A 25,935-nucleotide genomic window follows, 5' to 3' on the forward strand; every position below is an offset into this window, starting at 1 on the left:
AATTGAACCTATTTATATGAAACAAATGGGTTTATATGAGTCATCTTGTATTAATATATTTCTAATTAATTATTAAACGGATCAAAATAGGTGACACGACACGTTATCTAAATAGATTAGATTAAGATTTGAAATTTTGATACATTTAACTTAATGAATTGAATTTAAGTTGACTTATATAATTAAATATTCATGATTTGACACAGTTCGAAAACGCCATTTGCCACCACTTTGCAAGCTAAGGATTAGGCCACTCCGAGGTTTCTACTAGCCAACCCTCTACCCCTAAAGAGGCTCGATGGGCCTTCAGTTTATTTAAAACTTATTGCGAATTCCTTGTCTTGCAGACTTTAACCCGTGAAAGTTCGGAGCCTTTCCAGACCAGAAGAACTGAAGAAGAGGGTGGCCGATGATTCAGGCAACTGAGGCTTTGTCTGGAATCACAATTCTTTTTAATTTATCTCAATTTATCATTATAATTTTTTTAAATTTTAACATAAAATATAATAAATAATTTAATTTTTTAAATTTTAAAATAATAATAATAATAAAAAATAATATTCTAACAATATTTTATTATCTCAACTCAACTTAACTCAGCTCACTTCAAAGTACAAAAGCATCCTGAGTCTCAAATCTCGAACCTTTCCAAACCAGAAGATGAGGGAAGCCGATGATTGAGGCAACTCAGTCTCAAATCTCGAACTGGGTAACCATTCTTCATACTCATCTCCTAAATCAATTAGTTTTTGTCTCAACCAAATCAAATGCTACGTTTCATTTGCTCAAAATTGCCCCAAAAACTGAGGCACGGACCTTCGAAACCTAGCCACACAAACTTTTTCTCGACCTCCTCCCTCAAACCCACCTCAGAACTTCCTAATCCCAAGGATCCACAATCTCTGAGAGTCTCCTTCCTCCAAAATTCATGTGGGCTTTCGTTCGAATCGGCCATTTTGTATTCCAATAAGCTCAACATTGAGAACGTAAAGAATACCAACTCCGTTCTAGACCTGTTGAGAAATCACGGTTTGACGCAGACCCACATCAGGAACTTAATTAGAATTCGTCCACCATTGCTTTCGGCTGATTTAGAGAATACCCTTATGCCCAACATGAAAGTGTTTGAATCCTTGGGGTTTTCTGGTTCAGGTCTGGCCAGAATGCTTAGCAAATACCCAGCTGTGCTAGAATGTGATGCACACGCTGCTGTTGAGTTTTTTAGAGAACATGGCTTTAGTGATAAGCAAATAAAAACTTTGACTATGACGTGTCCCGAACTTTATGTGTATAATGCTCAAAAGATTCTTCAGCCAAAGTTGGAGTTTTTCAAATCGTTAGGTTTTTCAGATCTTGAAATTACAAAGCTTTTATCCATAGAGCCGTATATTCTAAAAAGGAGCCTTGAAAAGCAAATCATTCCGTGTATTCAAGAGCTTAGGCGGTTTCTCGGAACTGACAAGAATGTCTTAAAGGCTATAAGGAGATGTTACGGAGTACTTAGAACAGACGTGGTGCATATATTACAGCCCAACATCAATAAGTTAATAAGCCATGGTGTTCCCCAGTCATTAGTTTTGAGACACTTCTTTATACAACGATCGCCACTGCGTATCTGTGGCAATCGGTTTAGTGAGATTGTTAATGAAGTTATGAAATAGGGTTTTGATCCCAATTGTCTGAAATTTGTTCTAGCCATCCTGTCCATGTCACTAAATAGTAAAACACTGTGGGAGCAGAAGGTGGAAGCTTTTAGAAGTTTTGGTTTGTCAGACGATGAGATTTGTTCAGCATTCAAGCGGCAACCCTTGTGTATGGCTATTTCAGAGAAGAAGATCAAGAAAATGATGGGTTTCTTTGTGAACAAACTGAAGATGAAGCCTTCTATGATCTCCAAGAGTTCGATTCTTCTAATGCATAGCTTGGAGAAGTGGATTATTCCGAGGTGTTCAGTTCTGCAAGTTTTGATGTTTAAGGGGTTAATCAGGGAGGATATTGGCATCCCTTATATGGTCACAATGGCCGAGAGGGAATTCATGGTGAAATTTGTGAGCAAGTATCAAAATGAGGTTCCTGATGTTGTTAGAGCGCATCAAGGGAAGATTGAATTTCAAGGGCTCCCCATAGCCATGGAGAAGTTTTGACATAATCAAATGAGGCATTGGCTCAAGATCATGAGTTCAGTTTTAGCTCAACATGTTTGTCTTTGCAGTTGGGTAAATTACTTTTTGGAGGTGTCTCAGAAACTTTATATGGTAATTGTCCTTGATTTTGATTCCTTTTTTATTTGCCCCTCAATTATCATTTTACTGTTTGGATTTGCTCTTATTATCAAACTGATCCATTTGTCCATATCCATCTAAAAAGAAAATATTGAGAATTCCATATACCCATGGAGCTATCTCATATGGCCTCAAATAGTAATACATGTCCCAAATCTGACCACCTCAGCCTTAGAAAATAAAGATGATGAAATAAAAATTCATACAAAATTCAGCCTTAGTAATACGGGACACATAAATTTTGTGAATGTGGATTATTGAGTCGACACTCAATAATTGAGGATGGTAGTTGTGGATTGTGCTAGTATTATAATTTTGTGATTTGGGGTTCTAAGGTTCTGTTTCAACTTGCAAGCAACAGTAAATTGGTTCATGTTTGCTTTCTTATAATGCTTTGGTAACCTGTAATTCAAGGGATTGTTTGCCTGCACAGAGTATTTCCGATGCTTATGAGTCTTACCAGAAGAGAGGAGAAAAGAAAAAAGAAAAAGAAAAAAAACGAAAATGCTCAGCTTGCCTGAAACTTCATTCCTGCTACAACCTGGGTTGATTGAGTCATGTCCTCCCACGGCTTAGGGTGGAGGAGTTCCAACTCATTCCTGCTACAACCTGGGTTGATTAAAAGACACTTAATTTGTGTGCATATATTGGCAGATTCATAAGAAAGTGATGTTTTGGTCATTAATAGTGTTCAGACAAAGTAAGTTTACTCATATGTAATATGTAATACTCTGGTGTGTGTATAACTCTGTTATGGTGGTGTAACTCTGTTCTCACCAGAAACTGCACAGTTTTCATGCCAATGCACATTTTTATATCGACTCTCTCATATTGACTTCCAGATACGGAGACAAACACAAGGTAGCAGGATTTTCTGATTTTGCTGGTTTATGATGGGTTGAAATGTTATGAACAAAATGTTCAGGATCCATTGCCCATAGTTCATAGTCTCTATCCATTGTCTTTGTTTTTAATTTCCTGCCGTGAATTGTAGAATTGGGCAGTGAATTGTGGAATTGGATGTTGTGGAATGCTGCAGTGTTTTACTGATTGGTGCAATTAGATGTTGTAATTTTATTGTCTCTAGTGTAAAGAGTTGTTTTGTTAGGATTTTTTACAGTTTCTGTACCAATCATATGTTAATTATAAGTTGATTATTAATTAACATATGATTGGTAGAATTGTAAAATATGATAAAAATAAATTAGAAAAAAAAAATTATTAAATTAATAATATTTTATTATTATTTTGGTTAATAGATGAATAATTCAATATGAAAATAGGTTTTGAGTGAAATAACTAAATGTAAAATCGTGTAATATTATGCAAAGAAAAATGCTACTTTGCCTTTCCAATTTGCCCACTCAATTTGACCGCTGGTCAAAAAATTTTTTTTTTTTTTTTTACTTAGTAATTGAGGAAGTGTTTTTAAATGTATTAATATATTTTTTTTATTTTTTAAAAATATTTAAATGTATTAAAAAAATGTGAAAAAAAAAAAAAAAAAAAAAAAACGCTGGGGGGTACGCCCAGCGGTAAGAGCGGGGCGGCAGAGTAGCCCCACTCTTATGCAAATTATGAGTTTGCATTTACATAATCCTAATATTCGGGTGCATCATGTGTTATTAATTTCACTTCCCTTAATTTTTTTTCTCTCTCTCGGTATATTCTACTTTTGTAATTTTTAAATCTTTGTATATTTACTTTTGAGTTTGACCACAAAGGAAGATTGAGGCAGACCTAAGAATCATTATGGTATTGAATCAAAAATGAAAATTTATTAAATATTTAACTAGAAAATTTGTCATATATGGTCAAGGGTAGCACTACAGTTTCCGAGGAATTTGGATAAGTGCATTTTTTTAATATTTTAAACATTTTAAAAAATTTACAATATCATTAAAAATTACTTAAATACTAAATAAATAAAAAAAATTGTTGGAATTCGTTATCAAAAAAATTGATCCCGTATGAATAATGAGATAAGATGAGATGAGATGATTTTAGTTAAAAGTTAAATAAAATATTATTAGAATATTATTTTTTAGTATTATTATTATTTTTAAATTTGAAAAGTTAAATTATTTATTATATTTTATGTAAAAAATTATATTGATAAAATAAGATGAGATGAAATTATTTCTCTATCCAAACGAGGTCTAGCATTTTCCTATAGTCAAATATCTTGTTTACACATATTTCTCGAAAAACACTACTTTCACCAATAAAATCTATCAATAAAACTCACCAATTGGGTTTTTTTTTTTTTAATATATATATTTTTTTATTCAATGGTTAAAGAAGTATTTTTAATAAATTTGTGATTTTTAATATTTTGATCGGTGCAAATGATTTTTTTCCTTTTAGGTATTTTTTAAATATCTTTAATCATTAAAAAAATATATAAAATATAAATTTATAAATAGTCATTTTTTTAATCATTAAAAAATTAAAATATATAAATAAGCATATTTAATTCCTAGCATTTTCCTTTTTTAAATTCTTAGCCATTAATTTTCTTACATCTTGGGTGGTGCCTTTGGGGCCTTGGGCTGTGCTTTAGCTGAACCTCCAGCAGAATTATTGCTGCACTGAAAAATCAGAGAGCAATGAGCATGGGGAAAGTGAGGAGGCCGACGCTTCAATCAACAAGAGCATCGCATTCCATCTCAAAACTCAATCCAGGTAACCATTAATTCTGCGTTTTCGGCAATCAAACCAAATGCTTCGTTTAATTTCCGTAAAGCTGCCCCAACAATTAAGGCGCAGAGCTTCACCGATCTGCCATGGCCACTTGTTCTCAACCTCCTCTCTCAAGCCCATCTCAGACCCCCCTAATTCCACGGACCCAAAATCTCTTACAGTTTCCTTCCTCCGAAACTCGTGTGGGTTGTCCTTAGAATTGGCCACTTCAGCTTCCAAGAAGCTCAACATTGAGAACGTAGAGAATCCCAACTCCGTTCTGAATATGTTGAGAACTCACGGTTTGACACAGAACCACATCATACAATTAATTAGTAGTCGTCCATTATTGCTTTCGGCCGATTTAGGCAATACCCTTAAGCCCAACATGGAGTTGTTTAAATCCTTAGGGTTCTCTGGCGCTAACCTCGCCAAAATGCTCAGCAAATACCCAAATGTGCTAGAAAGTGATGCATACACTGCTGTTGATTTTTTTAGAGCACATGGTTTTAGTGATATGCAAATAAAAACTTTGACCATGAAGCGTCCCTCATTGTATACGTATAATGCTCAAAAGATTTTTAAGCCAAAGTTGGAGTTTTTCAAATCGTTAGGCTTGTCAGATCTTGAAATTACAAAGCTTTTATCGGAGGAGCCGTATATTCTAACAAGAAGCCTCGAAAAACAAATCATTCCGTGTATTCAAGAGCTTAGGCGGATTCTTGGCACTAACGAGAATGTCTTAAAGGCTATAAGGAGATGTTACGGAGTAATTGAATCAGACGTGGTGCATATATTACAGCCCAACATCGATACGTTGATAAGCCATGGTGTTCCCCAGTCATTAGTTTTGAAAGTCTTCTTTATAAGTCCAAAGTCACTGCTTATCTGTGGCAATCGGTTTAGTGAGATTGTTAATGAAGTTATGAAATTGGGTTTTGATCCCAATTCTCTGTCGTTTGTTCTAGCCATCAGGTCCATGGCACTAAATAGTAAGCCACTGTGGGAGCAGAAGGTGGAAGCTTTTAGAAGTCTTGGTTTGTCAGAGGATGAGATTTGTTCAGCATTCAAGCGGCAACCCTTGTGCATGGCTATGTCGGAGAAGAAGATCAAGAAAATGATGGGTTTCTTTGTGAACAAACTGAAAATGAAGCCGTCTATGATCTCCAAGAGTCCAAATCTTCTACTGTATAGCTTGGAGAAGCGAATTATTCCGAGGTGTTCAGTTCTGCAAGTTTTGATGTTGAAGGGGTTGATCAAGCACGATATTGGCATCCCTTCTATGGTCGCAATGGCCGAGAAGAAATTCATGGTTAAATTTGTGAGCAAGTATCAAAATGAGGTTCCTGATGTTGTTAGCGCGCACCAAGGGAAGATAGAATTTCAAGGGCTCCCTATAGCCAAGAAGATGCGAGTACTTTTGACATAATCAAACGCGGCATTGGTTAAAGATGATGAGTTCAGTTTTAGTTCAACATGTTTGCAGTTGGGTAAATTACTCTTTGGAGGTGTCTCAGAAACTTTGTATGGTAATCGTCATTGATTTTGATTCGTTTTTTATTTGCCCCTCAATTATCATTTTACTGTTTGGATTTGCTCTTATTATCAAAATGATTCACTTGTCCATATCCATCTAAAAAGAAAATATTGAGAATTCCATGTACCCATGGAGCTACCTCATATGGCCTCAAATGGTAATACATGTCCCGAATCAATCTGAAGTAAAACTTAATTTTTTTCATCATCATTTACCTATTGCACTCTTTCAGTTTCTTAGTAATAATGGGTGATGGTACTAAATAGACTAATGAAATTATTCTTTTACACGTCGTAACATATAACCCGCTTAAAATAAATTGATATCTCAAGTGGTGAAAGACTTGAACTTGAGAGTATGCTGCTTCAAGTCTAAGATTCAAATCTCCTTAGGTGCAAATAATTTTTAGGAGCTGTTGAATTGAGAGTTTTTTCCATTAAGTTACTAGATATGCATTTGTTGGAAACTTCTTACCTCAGGCCTATGCACCTCCAAGATTAGTCGGAATGTTGTTATCGAACACCTGGTGCCAATAAAAAAATTTGATAGCTCATTTTTCTAAAGAGAAAGCATTATTCCAAGTCACAACATACAAGTTGTTTAAAATATTCCTAGGATTTTGATAATTTCTATTTAATGATATATAACATTGACAACCAATAATAAAAAAAATAAAAAAAAATTTATTTACCTTTGTATTTCTATTTTGATTATGAAATTGCATTGCTCTATCGAAGAAGGATGGCAAAAACTTTTACAGGGGTGGCGATCACAAGCCACCCTTTGCATGTACAAGCTCATCACCACTTTAGGTGGACATCACTCTTACAAGCAATGTCGATGATGGATTTGGCCATCACAATGAGAGATGGTTTGTACTAGTCAATAAGGGACAGAACAAAGTTATGCAATATGTTGGCCAAAATTAATTAATTTTTTTTTTATAAAATATGCCTCATATAAAAATTATATATATATATACACACTTCTATGATTTTTAGAAACTTTGAGGTATACCTATAAAACATCCTACAGACAACCCTCTACCTCTTTTAGATGCGGTTTGAATAGTAAGTTGAGGAGAGATGAGTTAAAATGAAAGTTAAAAGTTAAATAAAATATTATTAGAATATTATTTGTTAATATTATTATTATTATTTTGAGATTTAAAAAAGTTGAATTGTTTATTATATTTTGTATGAAAATTTAAAAAAATTATAATAATGAAATGAAACACTTCTTGTATTCAAACGGAGCTCATAGGTGCATCATGTGTTACTCATCTCACTTCTCTTAATTTTTTTTTCTCTCCCGGTTTATTATTTTTAATTTTGGTCCTCTTATAAATTTTAATTTTAATAAATCTATGTATATTCTACTTTTGAGTTTGACCACACTAGGGGTGACAAATTGTGTTAACGGGTCGTGTTTATGTTATGTCAAGTTGTGTATATTTTACGATATGGGTCAACCCAAACACGACCCGTAAAGCTTAACGGGTCAAATTTTTAAACCCTGACACGACCGATTAAAATAACGGGTTAACACGACACGATCTGTTTGGACCCGTTTATGTAAATGAGTTGAATTGACCAAAATAATCAATTTGACCTTATTAACATAATTTTACATAAAACTTAAAATCACAATATCTTCCAAAAATATAAAACTAATTACATAAGTCTAAAATTACAAACCAGACAATAAAAACACCAAATTATAATCCAGAGGAAGTGTGAGAGGTGGTCGTGACTTGTGAGAAATGACTCAACTGAAAACTAAGAGAGAAAGTTAGAAAATACGAAATAGGATTTTAAAAAAAAAAAACCCCAACACGAATCTACCTCAGTGTTAAGGGTGAACTTGAGAATGTGTGGGTTAGGTGCACGGTCCTGGGTTCGATTCCCCACTATTCGAATCCTTTTGAATAATAATAATATTAATAGTAATAATAAAGGATGAAGCATATGGAGCTCTCCTAAATAAAGGGTTAGAAACAGTTACCCAAAATTTTGAGGGTTGAGGGTTCAACCTTTAAACAGAGTTGGCGGGAAAACTGCTAGTCCCTTGAGCTTTGGTTAAAATCAGCAATAATTAATCTTAAGGTTGAAAAATCCTATGATAAATTATAATTAGTAATGAAGAATACACATCCGTTTAGCTACACACACGAGTTTTGAGATATTTTTCCCAATTCTTTGTGTAAAATTGTTAAGACAGTCTTGGTGGATAAAACTCCTAGGGGTTGAGTAGTCATGTGTTGCATTTTATGAGAATTCGTTATTGTGTTTGATTGCTTTTGTTTGGGATTTCGAACTTTATGCAATATTCATCTCAATTAATTTTTACTATTTTGCTCAGAGACTAGCAAAATGCTAGATGGGGGTGTGATTGAGTTGCATTGGCATAAATCAAAGTTGTGATTTCAATTGATTAATAGCATAAGTTATGCTTGATTTTAATACTTGTGATTTAATAATGTTTCTTCACATGCACAACACACTTTTAATATTTTAATCTAGTTTTATTTTTATCTTTAATTAATTAATTATTTTATTTTTTTTGTCTAGTTTTATTTTATTTTTATTTTTATTTAGTTTTACAGCCCCTCCTAAACGACATGTCGTTTTTCTAAAACAGAAAAAACGTCCGGTCGTTTGTCTATACTGAATCAAATCTAGCCTCCTAAACAATACGTCGTTTTCTGTCATTTATCTCTAACGAATGAATTCTCCTCTCCTAAGCTTCTGAAAATGGGATGTTTACGTGGCTGGCCATTATTGATAACCAATAATAAAAGAAAAATAAATAAATTATCTAACTTTCCATTTCTATTTTGATTGTGAAACTGCTTTGCTCTATCAAAAGAACGATATCTTCCAAGATTTTCACTGCATCTTTTCTGGTTTTAATTCCAAAGGTTGATACTCCCTCTGGTTTTGATAAATTTAGGTCAATCAGCCTTTGTTTGGTGTTCTATAAAATATGCTCCAAAATCATTGTTAATCGGCTGACAGGCCTCCTCTCCAGAATGATTTCGTGTGAATAATGAGCTTTCATTCCAGGGAGAAGTATCTTTGATAATATTACTATTACTAAGGAAATGATTCACTCTATTAATAAAAAGGCCCATGGTGGTAATATCATGATTAAATTGGATATGGCTAAAGCTTATGATCGCATGGATTGGTTGTTTCTTCTGGAGGTTCTTCGTTATTTTGGATTTTCTTCTAATTTTTGTGATCTTATCAGAACATGCATCTCGACTCCTTGATATTCTATTATGATGAATGACACTATTAAAGGATTTTTTAAAGTTGGCCGAGGTTTACGTCAGGGTGACCCTCTTTCTCCTTATCTCTTTATTATACTTCAAGAGATTCTCTCTAGATTGATCAAGCAAAGTGTGGAGGCTCAAAAATTTGGTCAATTCTCCCAGGCCCGAGGTACGCCCAGAATCTCTCATCTTATGTATGCTGATGATGTAGTTATTTTTTCTAATGGTAGCTCTCAAGCTATTAGGGAGATTTTATCTGTGCTCCATAAATATGAGAGCTGGTCGGGTCAGTGTATCAATCACTCTAAATCTGCCATTTTCTGCTCCCAAAAAATCTCTGTTGCTCGCAAAAGCTTATTATTATGGAAGACTGGATTTTCAGAAGGATATTTTCCTTTCAAATATTTTGGAGTGCCTATTATTCTGGGTCGTCTCAAACAGGTTCATCTGGAAGATATGTTGGCTAATATCCAAAAGAAAATTTCGGGGTGGAAGATGAGATTTCTTTCAACGGGTGGCCACCTTACCTTACTTCGTCACGTTATTTCTAGTATGGCTCTTCACCTTTTTGCTGTCCTTTAGGTCCCTCAAGCTACTATTAAAAACATTCACCAGATGATGAGTACTTTCTTTTGGGGGGAGCATAATGGCAAAGGTAAGAAAAAATGGGTGGCCTGGAATTCTATCTGCCGTCCCGTGGAGGAAGGAGGTTTGGCGCTTAGAAACCTCGATGATATGCAGAAAGCCCTTCATGCCAGATTTGCTTGGAATCTTATTCAAGGTAATTCTTTATGGGCGAATTTTTTTAAGAGTAAATATGTGGGTTTGAAACCTTGGGCCCTGGTTGATCCTACTAAGGGTACTAGGTTCTGGAAAATGATTGCTAAATCTCTTCCTTTGGTCTTGGATAATTCTAAATGGCGTCTTAAGGATGGTAAGGTTTTTTTTCTAGTATGATAAATGGAGAGATAGAGGTCCTTTAAGCAATGATATGAATATAGTGGGGCATCCCAATCTTCACGTGAAGGATTGTCAATTAAATAATGTTTGGGATGTCGATTTTATTCGTCAGTTAGTGGGGCCGGATCAAATTGACGACATTTTAGAGGATCTTTGCAAGGCTAAGCCAGGTATGGATGTTCTGATATCTTGGGATCCCGATAGGTCAAAATTGGAAAGATACAGTGAAGAGGTGGTTTCGTCGAGCAAATAATACGTCTCAAGTTGGCATTATTCTGGGAATTCTTCCGGTGATTATAACTTGGAGACTATGGCGGAGGCGCTGTTCGGCGCGTATGGAGGGTCGCTTTGAATCTGTCTCTGAAATTATTCACTCTGTTCGTCGGTGGATTAGTCTTATATGCCGTGATATGCATGCTAGTTCTCACATTTCCAGTTTTGATTTGTAGGTATTGAAAAGTTTGAATGTCTAGGCTGTTCTTATCCCAATTCGGCGTTGCAAAACTATCACCTGGCATCGTCCTTCGGCGGGATGGGTCAAGCTTAACACAGATGGCAGCAGTTTGGGTAATCCTGGTGCCTCAGGGATAGGTGGGATCATTAGAAATAATCATGGAAAACTAATTCATGCTTTTTCCTCATTCATTGGCATAGGATCTAATAATCGGGCAGAACTTCTAGCTCTTCTTCATGGGCTTCAGGTTTGTAAATCTTTATCTCTTAATTTTGTGCATATCGAACTTGACTCTATGAATGTTATATCCTGGTGGAGGAGCAAGAGATGTGGGGTGTGGTATCTAGAGGATTTCTGGGAGGAAATTATCGACATTATGGACTCCATAACCTGCTCGATACACCATATTTTTAGAGAGGGAAATAAAGTTGCTGATTGGTTAGCCAAACATGGAGCTTCTAGTAAAGATTTAGCAGTTTCGCAATTAATGGAGACTCCCCGTGCATTGCGTGGTCTTATCCGTATGGATTACTCCGGTTTACCGTCTTTGCGTTTTAGTTAGTTTCGAGTATTTGATGTTTTTCGTTTATTTTATTGTTTTTGTTAGTTTTTTCTGGCTAGGTGTTTCCCGCATGCTGGGTTTATCGTTTGTACCCCAGATGCTTGTCTTTGTAACTACGGTTTTCCTCTGCCACAAGTGAGGGTTATTAAAAAAATTGAGGAGGGGTCAGTAGTGTACAGGTGACCCTAACTTTTTTCTAAAAAAAATATATATATATTTAATACATTTATAACTAATATATTTTTAATTGATTTATTATTTTATTATTGGTTTTAGATGAAAAAAATGATTAAGAGGCATAAATCAAAGTTGTGATTTCAATTGATTAATAGCATAAGTTATGCTTGATTTTAATACTTGTGATTTAATAATGTTTCTTCACATGCACAACACACTTTTAATATTTTAATCTAGTTTTATTTTTATCTTTAATTAATTAATTATTTTATTTTCTTTGTCTAGTTTTATTTTATTTTTATTTTTATTTAGTTTTACAGCCTCTTCTAAACGACACGTCGTTTTTCTAAAACAGGAAAAACGACCGGTCGTTTGTCTATACTGAATCAAATCTGACCTCCTAAACAATACGTCGTTTTCTGTCGTTTATCTCTAACGAATGAATTCTCCTCTCCTAAGCTTCTGAAAATGGGATGTTTACGTGGCTGGCCATCATTGACAACCAATAATAAAAGAAAAAAAAATAAATTATCTAACTTTCCATTTCTATTTTGATTGTGAAATTGCATTGCTCTATCAAAAGAACGATAGCAAAAAATTTCACAGGGGTGGTGATCACAAGCCACCCTTTGCATGTACAAGCTCGTCACCACTTCAGGTGGACAGAAAGACGCAACCCTTGTAATGTAAATCCACAAATCCAAGCTTCAACTTGGAGTTGAAGTCAGTGATTGCTTTGATTGGAGTTGGAGTCCACTGATTCAGAGTCGAACTCCAACTCAGAGTCAAGGCTAACTCCAATTCCATTCCAAATGTTTTGTTCGGGCACGAAGTCGAAGTTGCTACTCAAAGTTAGGTTTTTGACCCTTTTTCCTGCACTTTATCAGCACCCAAATAAAAAAGAATAGTCAAATTAGTCAAAAACATAGCCTAATAATCTCTCAAATACAACTATAAGGACCCATATTTGTCATCAAACACGACACAAAGACAGACAGGTGACTATCTTGAAATACCAACATAAGCACAAAAGACAAGGATAACACTGTTTCAAATATATCCAGCATCACATTCTAGCCAATTTACCATCTCTTCTACTGCCAGCTTGTTCCTCTTTCACCTCGTCCAACTTTGGTGTTTAGATAAAACTTAAGGTTAAATATTAATACCAAAGCTTTGGTTTGATTTTTTTGATAAGATTCATCTTTATACTCTCCATTTTAATTTATTTATTATAATTTTAATAAATTTTGGACATTCTATTATCTTCGTTTTCTTTCTAAATGAATAATGGATAGAGAATTCATTCTAATGACTACAATAAATTAAACGTGTAATTATAAATATAAAAATCAAAGCAACCATTTGAAAATAGTCAAAACCTAAGAACCCTTACTCTCATAAAGTTTTTCTTTTGAGAAAATATAAATAGCACTTTACTGTGCATAACAGCCGCTGCACACTAAGTATATTGGGTGAAAAAAAAAAAAACCACAGCACGGGTGTGCTGCGGCTATGGCCTGATACCCAGAATAACTCTTTTCTTTTTTCTTTTTTATATTAGAAAAAATCTATTCATCAGCCGGTTCTAATTTCCTACACCACACACCGTAGACCGGGTTTGACACTTCACAGTTCGAAACCAACTTGCTTCTCTCCTCCCCCATTGCTTTCCTTTCTCCCCATGCTTCTCTCTTCTCTTCAGAAACCAACTTCCCTTTATTTGATGAAACTCATCCCAAATTTTCTTCACCGAATCACCACAAAATTCCTCAAATCTCTCAAATGCAAATTTACTTTGAAAAAGTCAAAAAAATAATGAAAAAGACAAGAGATGAACAAGGAGGTGCGGTGACCCACCGATTTCTTGCACCAAGATCAATCTTGAATCTCATACAGGTGATTTCTTTCTTTCTTTTGTATTTTTTTCCCTTTTTTATTTCTTTAGATTTTTTTTGGGCTTATTTTTTATCAACTTGTGGATTATAATCTATTCGTCTTTGAAAGGCTCCCAGTTTCATTTCTTTTAATTTTATTGCCATTTTGTAAAATCTAGGTTCCCATCTCTGTTTTGAATCAAGGTTTCAAAATTCATTTTCTACAAAGTTTTGCTAGTTTTTTTCCAAAATCCACTCACTCGACTTCAATTCATCTAATTTTGTGCGATCAGGCATTCAATAATTTCCTTATTCTTAGCTTTGGTCTCAATCCAGCTGTCTATATGAGCTATCAATAACAAATTGGCAACAATGACTATGTGCTTTAGAGTTTAATGCTCCTCCTGTGATAGAAGATAAACTATTCAAAGACGAAGAAAATATTTTTTAGAGTTTGCGAGGTTGGGTAGGTGGTGCTGAAGGTGGCAAAGGAGTTGGGCAAAGCGAAACCATATCCCATGGACAGATCTACTGACCAGTCGCCTTTGACAAGATTTGTCGTTTTGTGCCGAAAGCAGCACCAGCCGCCAGACACAATAATGACACCCGTGGTTAAACAGTACTAACGCTGTTCACTCACGGATGCACTTTTTGTTACCCGTGCTTCAACAGTAAATGACAGCTGTTAGTCACGGATCTATTGTAATAGGAACTCCTTCATCTATAAAAGGAGAACCTCATTTCATTTCTAGGCAGAGACCATTTTAGCGAAAACAATCTTGTAAGCTATCTACTACTCTCTGCCTACTTACCCTTATTACCCAAGAGCAAATCTTGCTCTACCTTGTGCCATAAACTTTGTAATCTTTATTAAAGTTTATGAATATGTTTATTTTCTCATTATCTGTTTTATTTTGCATTGCATCCATGCATATGGTCGGTTTAACCGCCTGCCTTTAATTATGCATATTTATCTGCTTTGCTTTATATTTGATTTATTCTTCCATCTTCTCCTTCCTTCTCTTCTTCTTCACTCCTCTTCTCTCCATTCCGCTGTCTTGGTATCAGAGCCATTCTGGTATCTAATTGTTGCATATTATTCTTCTTTTTTCTATCTTGTTTTGATCATCTTCTACCGGGTGCGGGAGTTTCTGCACTAGGTGGTTCAGTACTAAGTGTGAGAAACTGAGGGAACCCTTGTAAGACCCATTCAAGCCGGGGTAGGCGTTAGGGCATATTGGGTTGAAGTAGCTATCACACTAGGTAAAGTTCACAGCCTCTTTGAGATGCAACCTTCCCTGTAGATTAGGATCAAAACTTGTTAGGATGAGGAGGAGTAATTCCTCAATTAGTTTCAGGACGACTTTGCCGCCTGATATTGTGAATGAAGAGGATTGCTCTTTTGGAGAAGAGCTATCTCCTAATCTAGGATCGTGGAAGATCCCAGATATTAAACCAACTGATATTTACAAAATCACTTGGTTAAAAAATACTTTTTTGAATACTTTGAATGTTCGAACAGTCGAACAAACCTATAGTATATCTAAATCCCAAGAAAAATGTTATCTCCTTAATGAGGAAGATATTAAAAAATACAAAAATGAGGGATTTAAATATATTCACATAGGTTCTGTGCAGATTGCTGCTAAGCCTTTAACAAGGTTAGGCATCAATGCTTCTGTTCTTTTTTGTTTAAGAGATGGCAGATTCCTCGGGTTTGAGGATAGCATTCTCGGAATGGTCCAGTCTTCTTTATCAGAAGGACCAGTCCATTTTGATTGTTTTCCAAATATTACTTTGTCTCTAACAGACAAACACATTTTGAAATGTTTAATTTTAAATATTTTGACTTCTGGATATCATATGATTGAAGGAAGTAAACCTCTTGCTTTGATTTTCAGGATTTATTATCGTCTTTTAAAAACGAATTTAGATCCAAAAGCCATTGCAAAACCTTCTGGGAAGCATACTCTTCTGATCCAGAGTAGCTCTTCAGATGTGGATATTAAAGTTCCTAAAAGGATTTATTGGGATGAAATTTCTCTTCCTAATGAATGGATTTTAGAACAAGAAATGCCCTTGCCTCCAAGGAATATTGCTACGGGTGCTGATGTTGACATCATCCAGCAATACGTCAATGGAGATGTTAAAATTTCTTTTGATAAATCTAAAACCACAAGTAGTAGAAGAAGAAATTCTTTTGCTGGTTCCAGATCTAGTTTTGTTGGCCCTGTTCAGAACAATCCAAGAAAGGATATCAATTTCCATCAATTTCTTGAGGATTCTGTAAGAACAGCTCAACCTGTTGTTAAACCTACTTTAAAAATGAAAGGAATTTCTACTTCCTCTCAAGTTACTTCTGCTTTTTATTCGGCAAAAGGAGAAACTGGTTCTTCACAAAACCAGAACATAAATGATGAAGCCGATAAAGAAGATACGTCTTCTATGTCACCAACAGCTTCAGATATGCAAGCCCCTGTTGCTCCTGTTTTTCCACCTGTTCATCACAGTTTAAATGTTTTGAACAAATCTTTTGAAATAGATTTACCTGCTTTACTAAAAGATTTTGCTTCTTCTGAAAACAAACAAAGGCGAAAAGCCTATGTTGCCAAATTTTCGGATTTAGAAAAACAACGTGTTAAACGCAAATGGAAGGAAGAAATGAATAGGCTTCAGAAGCATATTTCTCTTCTGGATTTTGCAGAAAATACTTATGTTTCAAAAAACACGTTGAATGTTGTTAAAAATGAATTTGTCAAAGAAGAAGGAAGGACTGTAATTCAGTCCAGTCATCCTCCTTTGGAGACCGTTGTTATTCCTTTTAAAGGTTCGGAAGTCATTGCTTCCCCTTTCAAACTATCTGATACTATTGTTTCAAAGGATCCAGAAAAGGACAAGATTCTGAAAGAAACAAAAAAGATTATTTCTCAAAATAATTTTGCGAATCTTGCTCTTCGAATGATCGGAGAACAATTGGATCGGATTGAAGAAAAGGTTGAGAAGCCTGTTTTTACTTCTCCTCCTATTTTTAAAAATGATTATCCTTTGGTCTTCCCTAAAGATCAGCCAAAGAAAAAGATTGAAAAACCTTTGATCAGTCTTCCTGAAGAAAGGCCAAAAATTGATTTTAAACAGGCCAAGACTTTAGATAAAATTGATCAATTGTTAGCTGATCTAAAGAAAGAACAACCTTCTACCAGTACTCTCAATAGTAATACTGATGGAATTGTTCTTGAAGAAACTTCAGGAGAATCTTCTAGCGAAGAATCCTCTGAAGACAATGATATTGATCTAATTGAAAAAAATTTTCAAAACCTGGAAATAGCCAGATTTTCTTCAAAAGGATCCAAGCCAATGAGTCTGACGAAGAACTGGTACTCCAGACCTACACCTCCTGATTTACAGTTTGAAGAAAAAGTTTTCCAAAACCAATCTTCTTACTCTGCTGACAAAGTTTACGGATGGAATATTGATGGATTCTCCGAACAAGAAATCATTAATACCATGAGTAAAATGTCAATGGTTGCTAATGCTTATATCAACAATAACATTAGACAACCTGATATTGTTATTATTTTAACACAAGGTTTTACTGGTGTTTTAAGGAATTGGTGGGATAAGTATCTCACCAATGATGCTAGGGAAGCCATCCAATATGCAGTAAAATGCAATAAGGAAGGTTTACCTATTTTTGATGAAGCTATTGGGATGGCACATCCTGATAGTATCAACACCTTGATTTTTACTATTTTAAAACATTTTATTGGGACACCGTCTAACATAACTAGTCATGTGAGCGACCAGTTGAATAATCTCAGATGTCATCAGATGTCAGATTATAGATGGTATCAAGATGTTTTTATTTCTCGAGTAATGCTTCGCGACGACAGTCAAAAGCCTTACTGGAAGGAGAAATTTATTGATGGATTACCTCGTCTTTTTGCTTACAAAGTCAAGGAAGAACTTACTGGTACTGATGGTTTACTTAACTATGAAGATTACACTTACGGTGATATCTTCAGTATTGTTAAGAAACTTGGCATTAGTATGTGTCATGATCAAAGAATGCTTCGTGAACATATGAGAAATAGTAAGAAGGCCAAATACGAAATGGGCACATTCTATGAACAATTCGGTCTTTCTAGTATTGCTTCATCTAGAAGAAAGCATAAAATTGCTAAACCTCATGGTGGTTTCAGGAGAAAACCCCGTGATGAATTTTATAAGAAAACTTATAAAAAACCATTTCCCAAACCATTTTCTAACAAAAAGAATTTCAAAAATTCTAAAGAAGATTCTTCTGGAAAATGTTATAAATGTGGCAAGACTGGACATTTTGCTAATAAATGTCCCAAGAAAGCCAAAGCATTCAAAAAGAAGCTTAACCAGATGGATATCAATCCCAATGATAGAGAAGAATTGTTTCGACTCTTAGAAACAGATTCATCTTCATCATCGGAGATTCTTGAGTATAGCTCTAGTGATTCAGAATATCACTCTGAAGTTACAACTCCTGATCCCTCTGATTTAAAGCTAGGTTGCAATTGTAATTCTACTTGTTGTAAGCCTCCTAGTAAGACAATCAATGTCTTAACTAAGGATGAAGAACAAGAGAATCTTTTACTAACCTTGATTTCCCAAATTACTAACCCTGAGCTTAAAGAAGACTATCTTCTAAAGCTAAAGAAGGTAATGCTCCGTAAGGATCCTAAACCTTCTAATCAAAGGGTTAATTTTCAAGAAACCTTGGAAAGATTTTCAAAGAAAAAACTCAAGGATATTTCTGTTTCTGATTTACAATTTGAAATAAATTCTGTCAAAAAAGAAATTGAAAATCTTAGATCTGAAATAAACAACCTCAAATCTGAGAATGAAATTTTAAGACAAGAATTTTTATTAATCAAGATTGTCAAACAACTTGATCAAGACATTCCTTCTGATAATGAGCAAACTGAGGCTGGTTCTAGTCAACAGGATTCACCTGCCGACAATCAGATTTGTTTAATTCGTCATACTATTCCTCCCAAATGGTTTTCACGAGTTAATATTATTGTTGCTCATGATTTTCAATTTTCTGTTGTTGCTATGATTGACTCCGGATCAGACTTGAATTGCATTCAAGAAGGACTCATTCCTAGCAAATATTTTGAAAAATCAACCGAAAGATTATTCTCGGCAAATGGCTCAAAGATGACCATTAATTATGAGCTCAATAATGCTCATGTTTGCCAGGATAATATTTGTTTTCGGATCCCCTCTGTTTTAGTCAAAAATATGTCTGACAAAGTGATTTTGGGAATCCCTTTTATCTTTTCTTTATATCCTTTCATGACTGAGAAAGACGGTATCACTACCGACCCTTTTGGTCAGAAAGTAAAATTCCATTTTGCTTCTCGTTTTGAAATTGATTCGGATAAAAGCAAGAAATCTTTGTTTTTAGCAAAACAAAAACATTTGAATTTCCTCCAACAGGAAATCAAGTACAGAAAGATTTCTGAACAATTATCCAATTCCATTTTAATTTCAAAAATTGATGCTTTTAACAAACGTTTAATAACAGATGTTTGTTCTGATTTACCCAATGCTTTTTGGTATAGGAAGAAACACATAGTTTCTCTCTCATACATTAAAGGGTTTAATGAAGCCAATATTCCAACAAAAGCTAATTCTATTCAGATGAATAGCAAAACGCTGGAATATTGTCAAAAAGAGATAACTGATCTTCAGAATAAAGGCATTATCAGGAATAGCAAGTCACCCTGGTCTTGTCCTGCTTTTTATGTCCAGAAAAATGCAGAACTAGAACGTGGTACCCCTCGTCTAGTTATCAATTACAAACTTTTGAACAAAGTCTTAGAGTGGATTAGGTACCCTATTCCCAATAAACAAGACTTAATTCATAGGTTGAGTGATGCTGTAGTCTTTTCTAAATTTGACCTTAAGTCCGGTTTTTGACAAATCCAAATAGCCGAGTCAAATAGGTATAAGACTGCTTTTGTTACCCATTTTGGTCATTTCGAGTGGAACGTCATGCCTTTCGGCCTAAAAAACGCTCCCAGTGAATTCCAAAACATCATGAACGATATTTTCAATTCGTTCTCTACTTTCACCATCGTTTATATTGACAATGTTGTTGTTTTTTCAAAATCTATTGATGAACATTGGAAACATTTGCAAACGTTTCTTGACATCATTAGATTCAATGGTCTTGTTGTTTCGGCAACAAAAATTAAATTGTTCCAAACCAAGATTAGATTCCTTTGTTATGACATCTCTGAAGGCAAAATCAGGCCAATCCAAAGAGCCATAGAATTTGCTGACAAATTCCCTGATGTCATTCTTGATAAAAAACAATTGCAGAGGTTCTTAGGATCTCTCAATTATGTTGCTGATTTCTACAAGGATATGAGGAAACAATGTCGTCCTTTGTTCAAACGACTTCTTTCTAATCCTCCTCCTTGGACAGAAATTCATACTAATTTAGTAAGGAAAATTAAGGCACATGTCAAAACTCTTCCGTGCCTTGGTATCCCTACTTCTGATTCATTCAAAATTGTGCAAACTGATGCCTCAGACATTGGTTATGGTGACATTCTGAAACAATGCGTTTCACCAGGTTCATCTGAACAAATTGTTCGTTTCCATTCTGGAACCTGGAATCCTGCACAAGAAAAATATAGTACTATTAAAAAAGAAATTTTAGCTATAGTACTATGTATATCAAAATTTAATATATATATATATATATTTATATCATTGACAATCTGCAGACGAAAGAACAAGGGAGAGAGAGAGAGAGAGAGAGAGAGAGGGGGGTGTTGTGTTTTGTAAAGTTTAAAAAAAGAAAAAAAAAAAAAACAACTCATAACCATGCTGAAACCCTGGAGTGCAGTGTAGGCAGACGAGTAGCAAGAAAAGCTTATAGTGTTTAAACCGAATTTTTCTGCAATATCTTTTCTTTTAAATTGATTTAAAAGTAAACAAAAAGAATACAAACTTTATATTTATCTTTTTAATTTAAAACTTTTACTAATTAAGTTTTAGGTGGCCTGTGAAAATGTTAAATATAATTTTAGAGTCCCGTATACTTTGAATAAAAATAATATTCACAACTGAAATATTAGTTTTTTCACGTAAATTTTAAATTTGTCCATTTCATTAAATAGAAATGCATGGGACTTGTGGTTGAACAATTAGTGGAGGTTTGAATAATGAGTTAAAATGAGATGAAAGTTAAATAAAATATTATTTTTTAATATTATTATTATTTTGAGATTTGAAAAAATTAAATTGTTTATTGTATTTTTATGTGAAAATTTAAAAAAATTGTAATGATTAGATGAAATGAGATTAAATTAGATGAGATAAGATTAAATAAGTGAAAATATTTTTTATATCCAAACCTCTCCCTATGAAATGAGTGCTTGGGCTGTTCTTGGGTGACCCTTCAACAGAAATTACCGTTGCACGGAAAAGTCATAGACTCATAGTATATGGATACTTTAAGACTGTTCATCTAGATTCTGGCCCGGAAAACTAGGTATACCTTGACTGAAATCTAGATTTCAAACTAGAGTTAGAATCCAGATGAATCCAGAATTTTTTTTTTAATTGGATTCCAGGCTCTGGGTTGAACCCCTTTCTTTTTTTTTGAATCTGCCTTGAGAACAAGTTTGTCTTTTTTTTTTGTTCTTTCGGTTTTTGCCTGTCTGTTAATGTTTACTTCATTTAATCCTGATGTTAATGTATTTTAGCGTATAGTTAGTTTGCTGAGAATGGAAGACCAGTCCTAAGGGACAGTGAGGAGGCCATGTTTCAATGCATTTTTTTTTTAATTTTGTGTTTTTTATTTCCAGTATTTTAAATCATTTTAATATTTTTTTAAAAAAATTACAAAGTCATTAAAAAGAGTTTTGTTACGCACAGTTATTTTATATTTTTTGCGTACTTCACTGATATGATTGACCAAAATAATTATTTTATATTAAAAAATGACGCAGTCAATCACATTAATAAAATACGTAAATAGTACACAAAAATAACTGTACATAAAAGTTTTGTTAGTGATTTTCCATATTGCAATCAGCTCAATAACATCGCATTCACCTCAAGACTCGATCAAGGTATCCATCAATTCAACTTTTTCCACAATCAAACCAAATGCCTCGTCTAATTTGCATAAAAAAGCTGACCAACAATTAAGGTGCAAAGCTTCGCAACCTAGGCACACCAACTTTTACTCGAAGCATTCACATTTTATGAGTAAATTTTTCTGCTAAATTTTAGTTAAAAGTAATATTTTTTTAAAATTTTACTCATATTTCTAAAGGAAAATGCTATTTCTACAGAAGTTTTCCACCGAAAACTTCTACCGAAAGGCAATTTTATTTTTTTATTTTTTATTTTATTTTTACTTAGTGATTAAGGAGTGTTTTTAAATGAATTTATGATTTTTTTATATTTTTTAAAAATATTTAAAGTGTTTAAAAAAATGATTGAAAAAAAAGCAAAAAAAAAAAAAAAAAAAACTTTTGCCTTTCGGTAGAAGTTTTCGGTGGAAAACTTCTGTAGGAATAGCAGTGCTCATTTCTAAAACTTTCTACATCATACTCATAATTCTTTTTCTATTCTATTAAAATAATATTGATTTATTATTTTTTCTACTCATTTCTTTGTATATCTTTAACTACTAATTTTTGTCTTACAAGGAAAGAGCGGGAGAAAAACTTTTAATTTTTTTTTTGCACATTTTTGGAATTATTTGTTGTATCCATGTTTTTTTTATTTTTCATCTGCAACGATTTTTTTAAACTACTTATATCTCTAAACGATAATATTTTCAAATTCAATACTTTCGTAACAATAATATTTTAAAAAAACCATATTTTCACAAATGGTCAATTTTCTTAAAAAAAAAATGGATAATCTCAATGGCAACATTTTTTTTTTCAAATTTTAACTATAACAAATAGGAAAAATCTATTTATCATTTTTTTTTTATCATCATCTTCTTAACATCTCTTGATGTAGTATTAAATGATAAATTTACAAGTAAAATATAATAAATAGTCTCTAATACCACGTCATAAGATGACGAGAGAATGTTGATAAAAAATATGATCAATAGCATTACTCTAACAAATATGAGCATAAGTGAAAGTGTAGATGATTGAAAGCATAATTTGTTTTATTGATTAGAATAAAATATTTGTAAAAAATGATTTAGGGATTAATAGTCACTCCCTATATGTTCTATTCAAATCCCAAAACTTCTACCTAAAATAATCATCTCAATATTTGAGCCATATTATATCTAATAAGTACATGAAATCCAATAGAATTATTTTGTTGTATCCAAACTAAAACCATTCCAACCCGTTCCATGAATAAAATGTGATCAATTAACCAACCAGCAAATTTATTGATATTACTGTGAAATATTCTTATTCATGGATGGTTTATTAAATTAAATTGATAAATTTGTCGATATTACTAATGAAAGATTCTTATTCATAATGGTTTATAAAATTGAATTGATATTTCCTTTTTCAGTAAAGAAAGACTTATTCCAAATCACAACATATAAAAAAATTTGATAAATTTTGTATTGAATGATATATAACATTGGCAGACAAGCAACAATAAAAGAACAAAACTAAATTATCTAGCATTCCATTTCGATTTTAATTAACTGTGTTAAAAGAAGGACATCTAAATATCTCATTGGTGCTTAAAAGCCACCCTTTTGCATGCAAGAGCTCTAGCACTCTCTTACCATGTCAATGGTGGATTTGACCATCACAACGAGAGATGGTTTGTACTAGTCAGTAGTTAATCAGGGACAGAAACAAGATATTCAATTTGGGGGCAAATTTAATTTTTATTAAATATACCTCATATAAAAATTATTTACTCTTTTTTCTTTCTGTGATTTTTAGAAACTTTGAGGTATACCCGGTCCATCCTGTAGACAACTCTTTACCCTTGATGCGGCTCGCAAACACCGTAGCTCACAAAGGCACCTGCGCTGCTCGCTATAAGTATCTTTCCAACCTTTTGGGTCCAATGTGTTGTGGCTCATGAAATTATTGATGGGTGCAAGTGCAACAGAAGGTGGCTTTGGGTACAAGTGAAGAGGTCGATGCTTCTTCAATCAATTCAATAGCATTGCATTCCATCTCAAAACTCAATTGAGTTGTTAATGTCGTGTTTCGTACAACTTTGGGATAGGTTCCAGTAATTCGGATCTTGAGTTTTTTACCTGCACAATTAAGAAATATAGAGAGTGGGGGGCCTTGGTGGAGATCAGGGAGTCAGATACTAAAGTCAGTATATCTCTTTAGTAATTTGTATGTGAACTTAGAGAAATCAAAGTGAGTTCTTCGTACCTGAGAGTCGGCTTTTATACTAGGTTTCTGGGTGGAGACAACTCACACTAGGCTTCAGGGAGTCCATGTCACTTCAACTGTTCGCTTAGTCAGAATCCTTTAATGCAACGTGACTTTTGTGGCGGTTTCATTAATGCGACGTAGAGTCTAAGGAGTAGTGTCATTAATGCGGCGTGGCTTCCTGAATCACTTTACCCTGCAGACGCTCTTTGTTAAGCCTCTTCCTACCCGCTGTAAGGAGATCATGGGTTCTCCATATTTCCCGTTCACCTGTCTGCGCAGGTTTCCGAAGATAGGGTATCATTGAGGAGGTGTGAGGGCGGCGAGTTTCATTTGTCCTTACCGTCCGATTTCCTTATGTGTGGGTCGCTTCGTGGGCGAGTTTTATTCATAGGCCGAATACTCTGTAGAAGCTCACTGACTCCTTTTAGAGGAGGATCGTTGGGTTTGGCCAGGCTCTCTGACATACTTCTCCAATGGTCTCTCGTGAGCTTACTATACAGACTGATGGAGGAAAACCCCCTTACATAAGTAACCATTGATTCAGCTTTTTTGAAAATCAAATCAAATGCTTCATTTAATTTCCGTGAAGCTGCCCCAACGGTTGAGGCACAGAGCTTCAACAATATGCCATGGCCACTTGTTCTCAACCACCTCTCTCAATTAAGAGTATTGGTAGTGGTTTATGCATCTATAATTGTAAAATCACATCTTTTGAAGATTGATTTTGCATATGAAGAACTTGTCCCACATTGAATTATGTATATTTAAATCAAATAATAATAAAATATTCATTATTTTATAAATTTTTTTTCCTATAATTTTTAGAGATAGCATATACAACCCATGAGTTTTTTTTTCACGAGAAATAAGAAACATGTACAAAGGCATGTACAATCTAAAAAACCCAATAACCAAATTACACTGCTCTATATATCCCTATTCTCGGTTCAATATCAGGGAAAATCACACAAAAAATTCTAAAAAAAACTCTAATCAGGGGAAATCACACATTCCATATGAGGGAAAATCACACAAAACAATTTGTGAAATCAAAACAAGTGGCTTGCACGAAATCACATTCTCTAGGGTTTCCAAATAGCTGCATGAAATCGAGTACTAAGCGAGAGAAGAGGCCATCGTTGATGAAGGAACAATCCCGTGGTACACTTGAGCTTTGCTTTGGGCAATGGTGTAGCAGAGCAGAGAGAAGAGAGAGGAAGGAGGGACACTTTTGGAGGGAAATGAGTTTGTATAAGAGAAGAGAGCAAGAGAGAAGAAAGAGGAAGACTTTCAAGGGAAATGAGTTTGTCGAAGAGAAAAGAGCAAAGAGATGAAGGAGGGAGACTTTTCGAGAAAAGACGTGCGAGAGAGAGGAGTCGTTCGAATAGAAAGATTATTTTTAATGTTTAAAGATTAAAATAGTGCTTCTTCAAATTTGAAGAAGTACTGTTTATAGCTATGGATAAAAATGAAGATAGATAAACCAATGTGGATGATTTTAAAGACATATTCTTCAAATTTAAAGATGAAAATGAAGATGGAGAAGTCACTACTAGTACTCATGTGCACACTAAATATACACTTCAAATATTCACACAAGTACCAATGATCGTTTCCCTTTTAAATATTTTTTAAATACCCTTAATCATTAAAAAGAAATTACAAATAATCACTTTTTTAATCATTAAAAAAAATTAACATATATAAATGAGCATATTTAATTCTTAGCCATAACC

The 25,935-nt window shown here is 34.0% G+C and overlaps 1 protein-coding gene across 3 annotated transcripts in view; it reads left to right on the plus strand.

The window, feature by feature from the left end:
- Positions 1–630: 630 nt before the first annotated feature.
- Positions 631–25,935, plus strand: part of LOC109011684 — a 28,297-nt gene continuing 2,992 nt past the window's right edge. Inside the window, exons 1-2 of one of the 3 annotated variants that reach the window (XM_035694033.1) lie at positions 631–1,333; positions 5,571–6,558. In XM_035694033.1, the coding sequence (XP_035549926.1) occupies positions 768–1,333; positions 5,571–6,393 (1,389 nt within the window). In that variant the 5' untranslated portion in view covers positions 631–767 and the 3' untranslated portion in view covers positions 6,394–6,558. Of the gene's footprint in view, positions 1,334–4,773; positions 6,559–25,935 lie in introns of those variants that run through there. The other 2 variants (XM_018992977.2, XR_004802400.1) reach the window with 2 other exon arrangements.

The sequence above is a fragment of the Juglans regia genome, chromosome 9, assembly GCF_001411555.2.
Source record: "Juglans regia cultivar Chandler chromosome 9, Walnut 2.0, whole genome shotgun sequence".
Classification (NCBI taxonomy): Eukaryota; Viridiplantae; Streptophyta; class Magnoliopsida; order Fagales; family Juglandaceae; genus Juglans; species Juglans regia.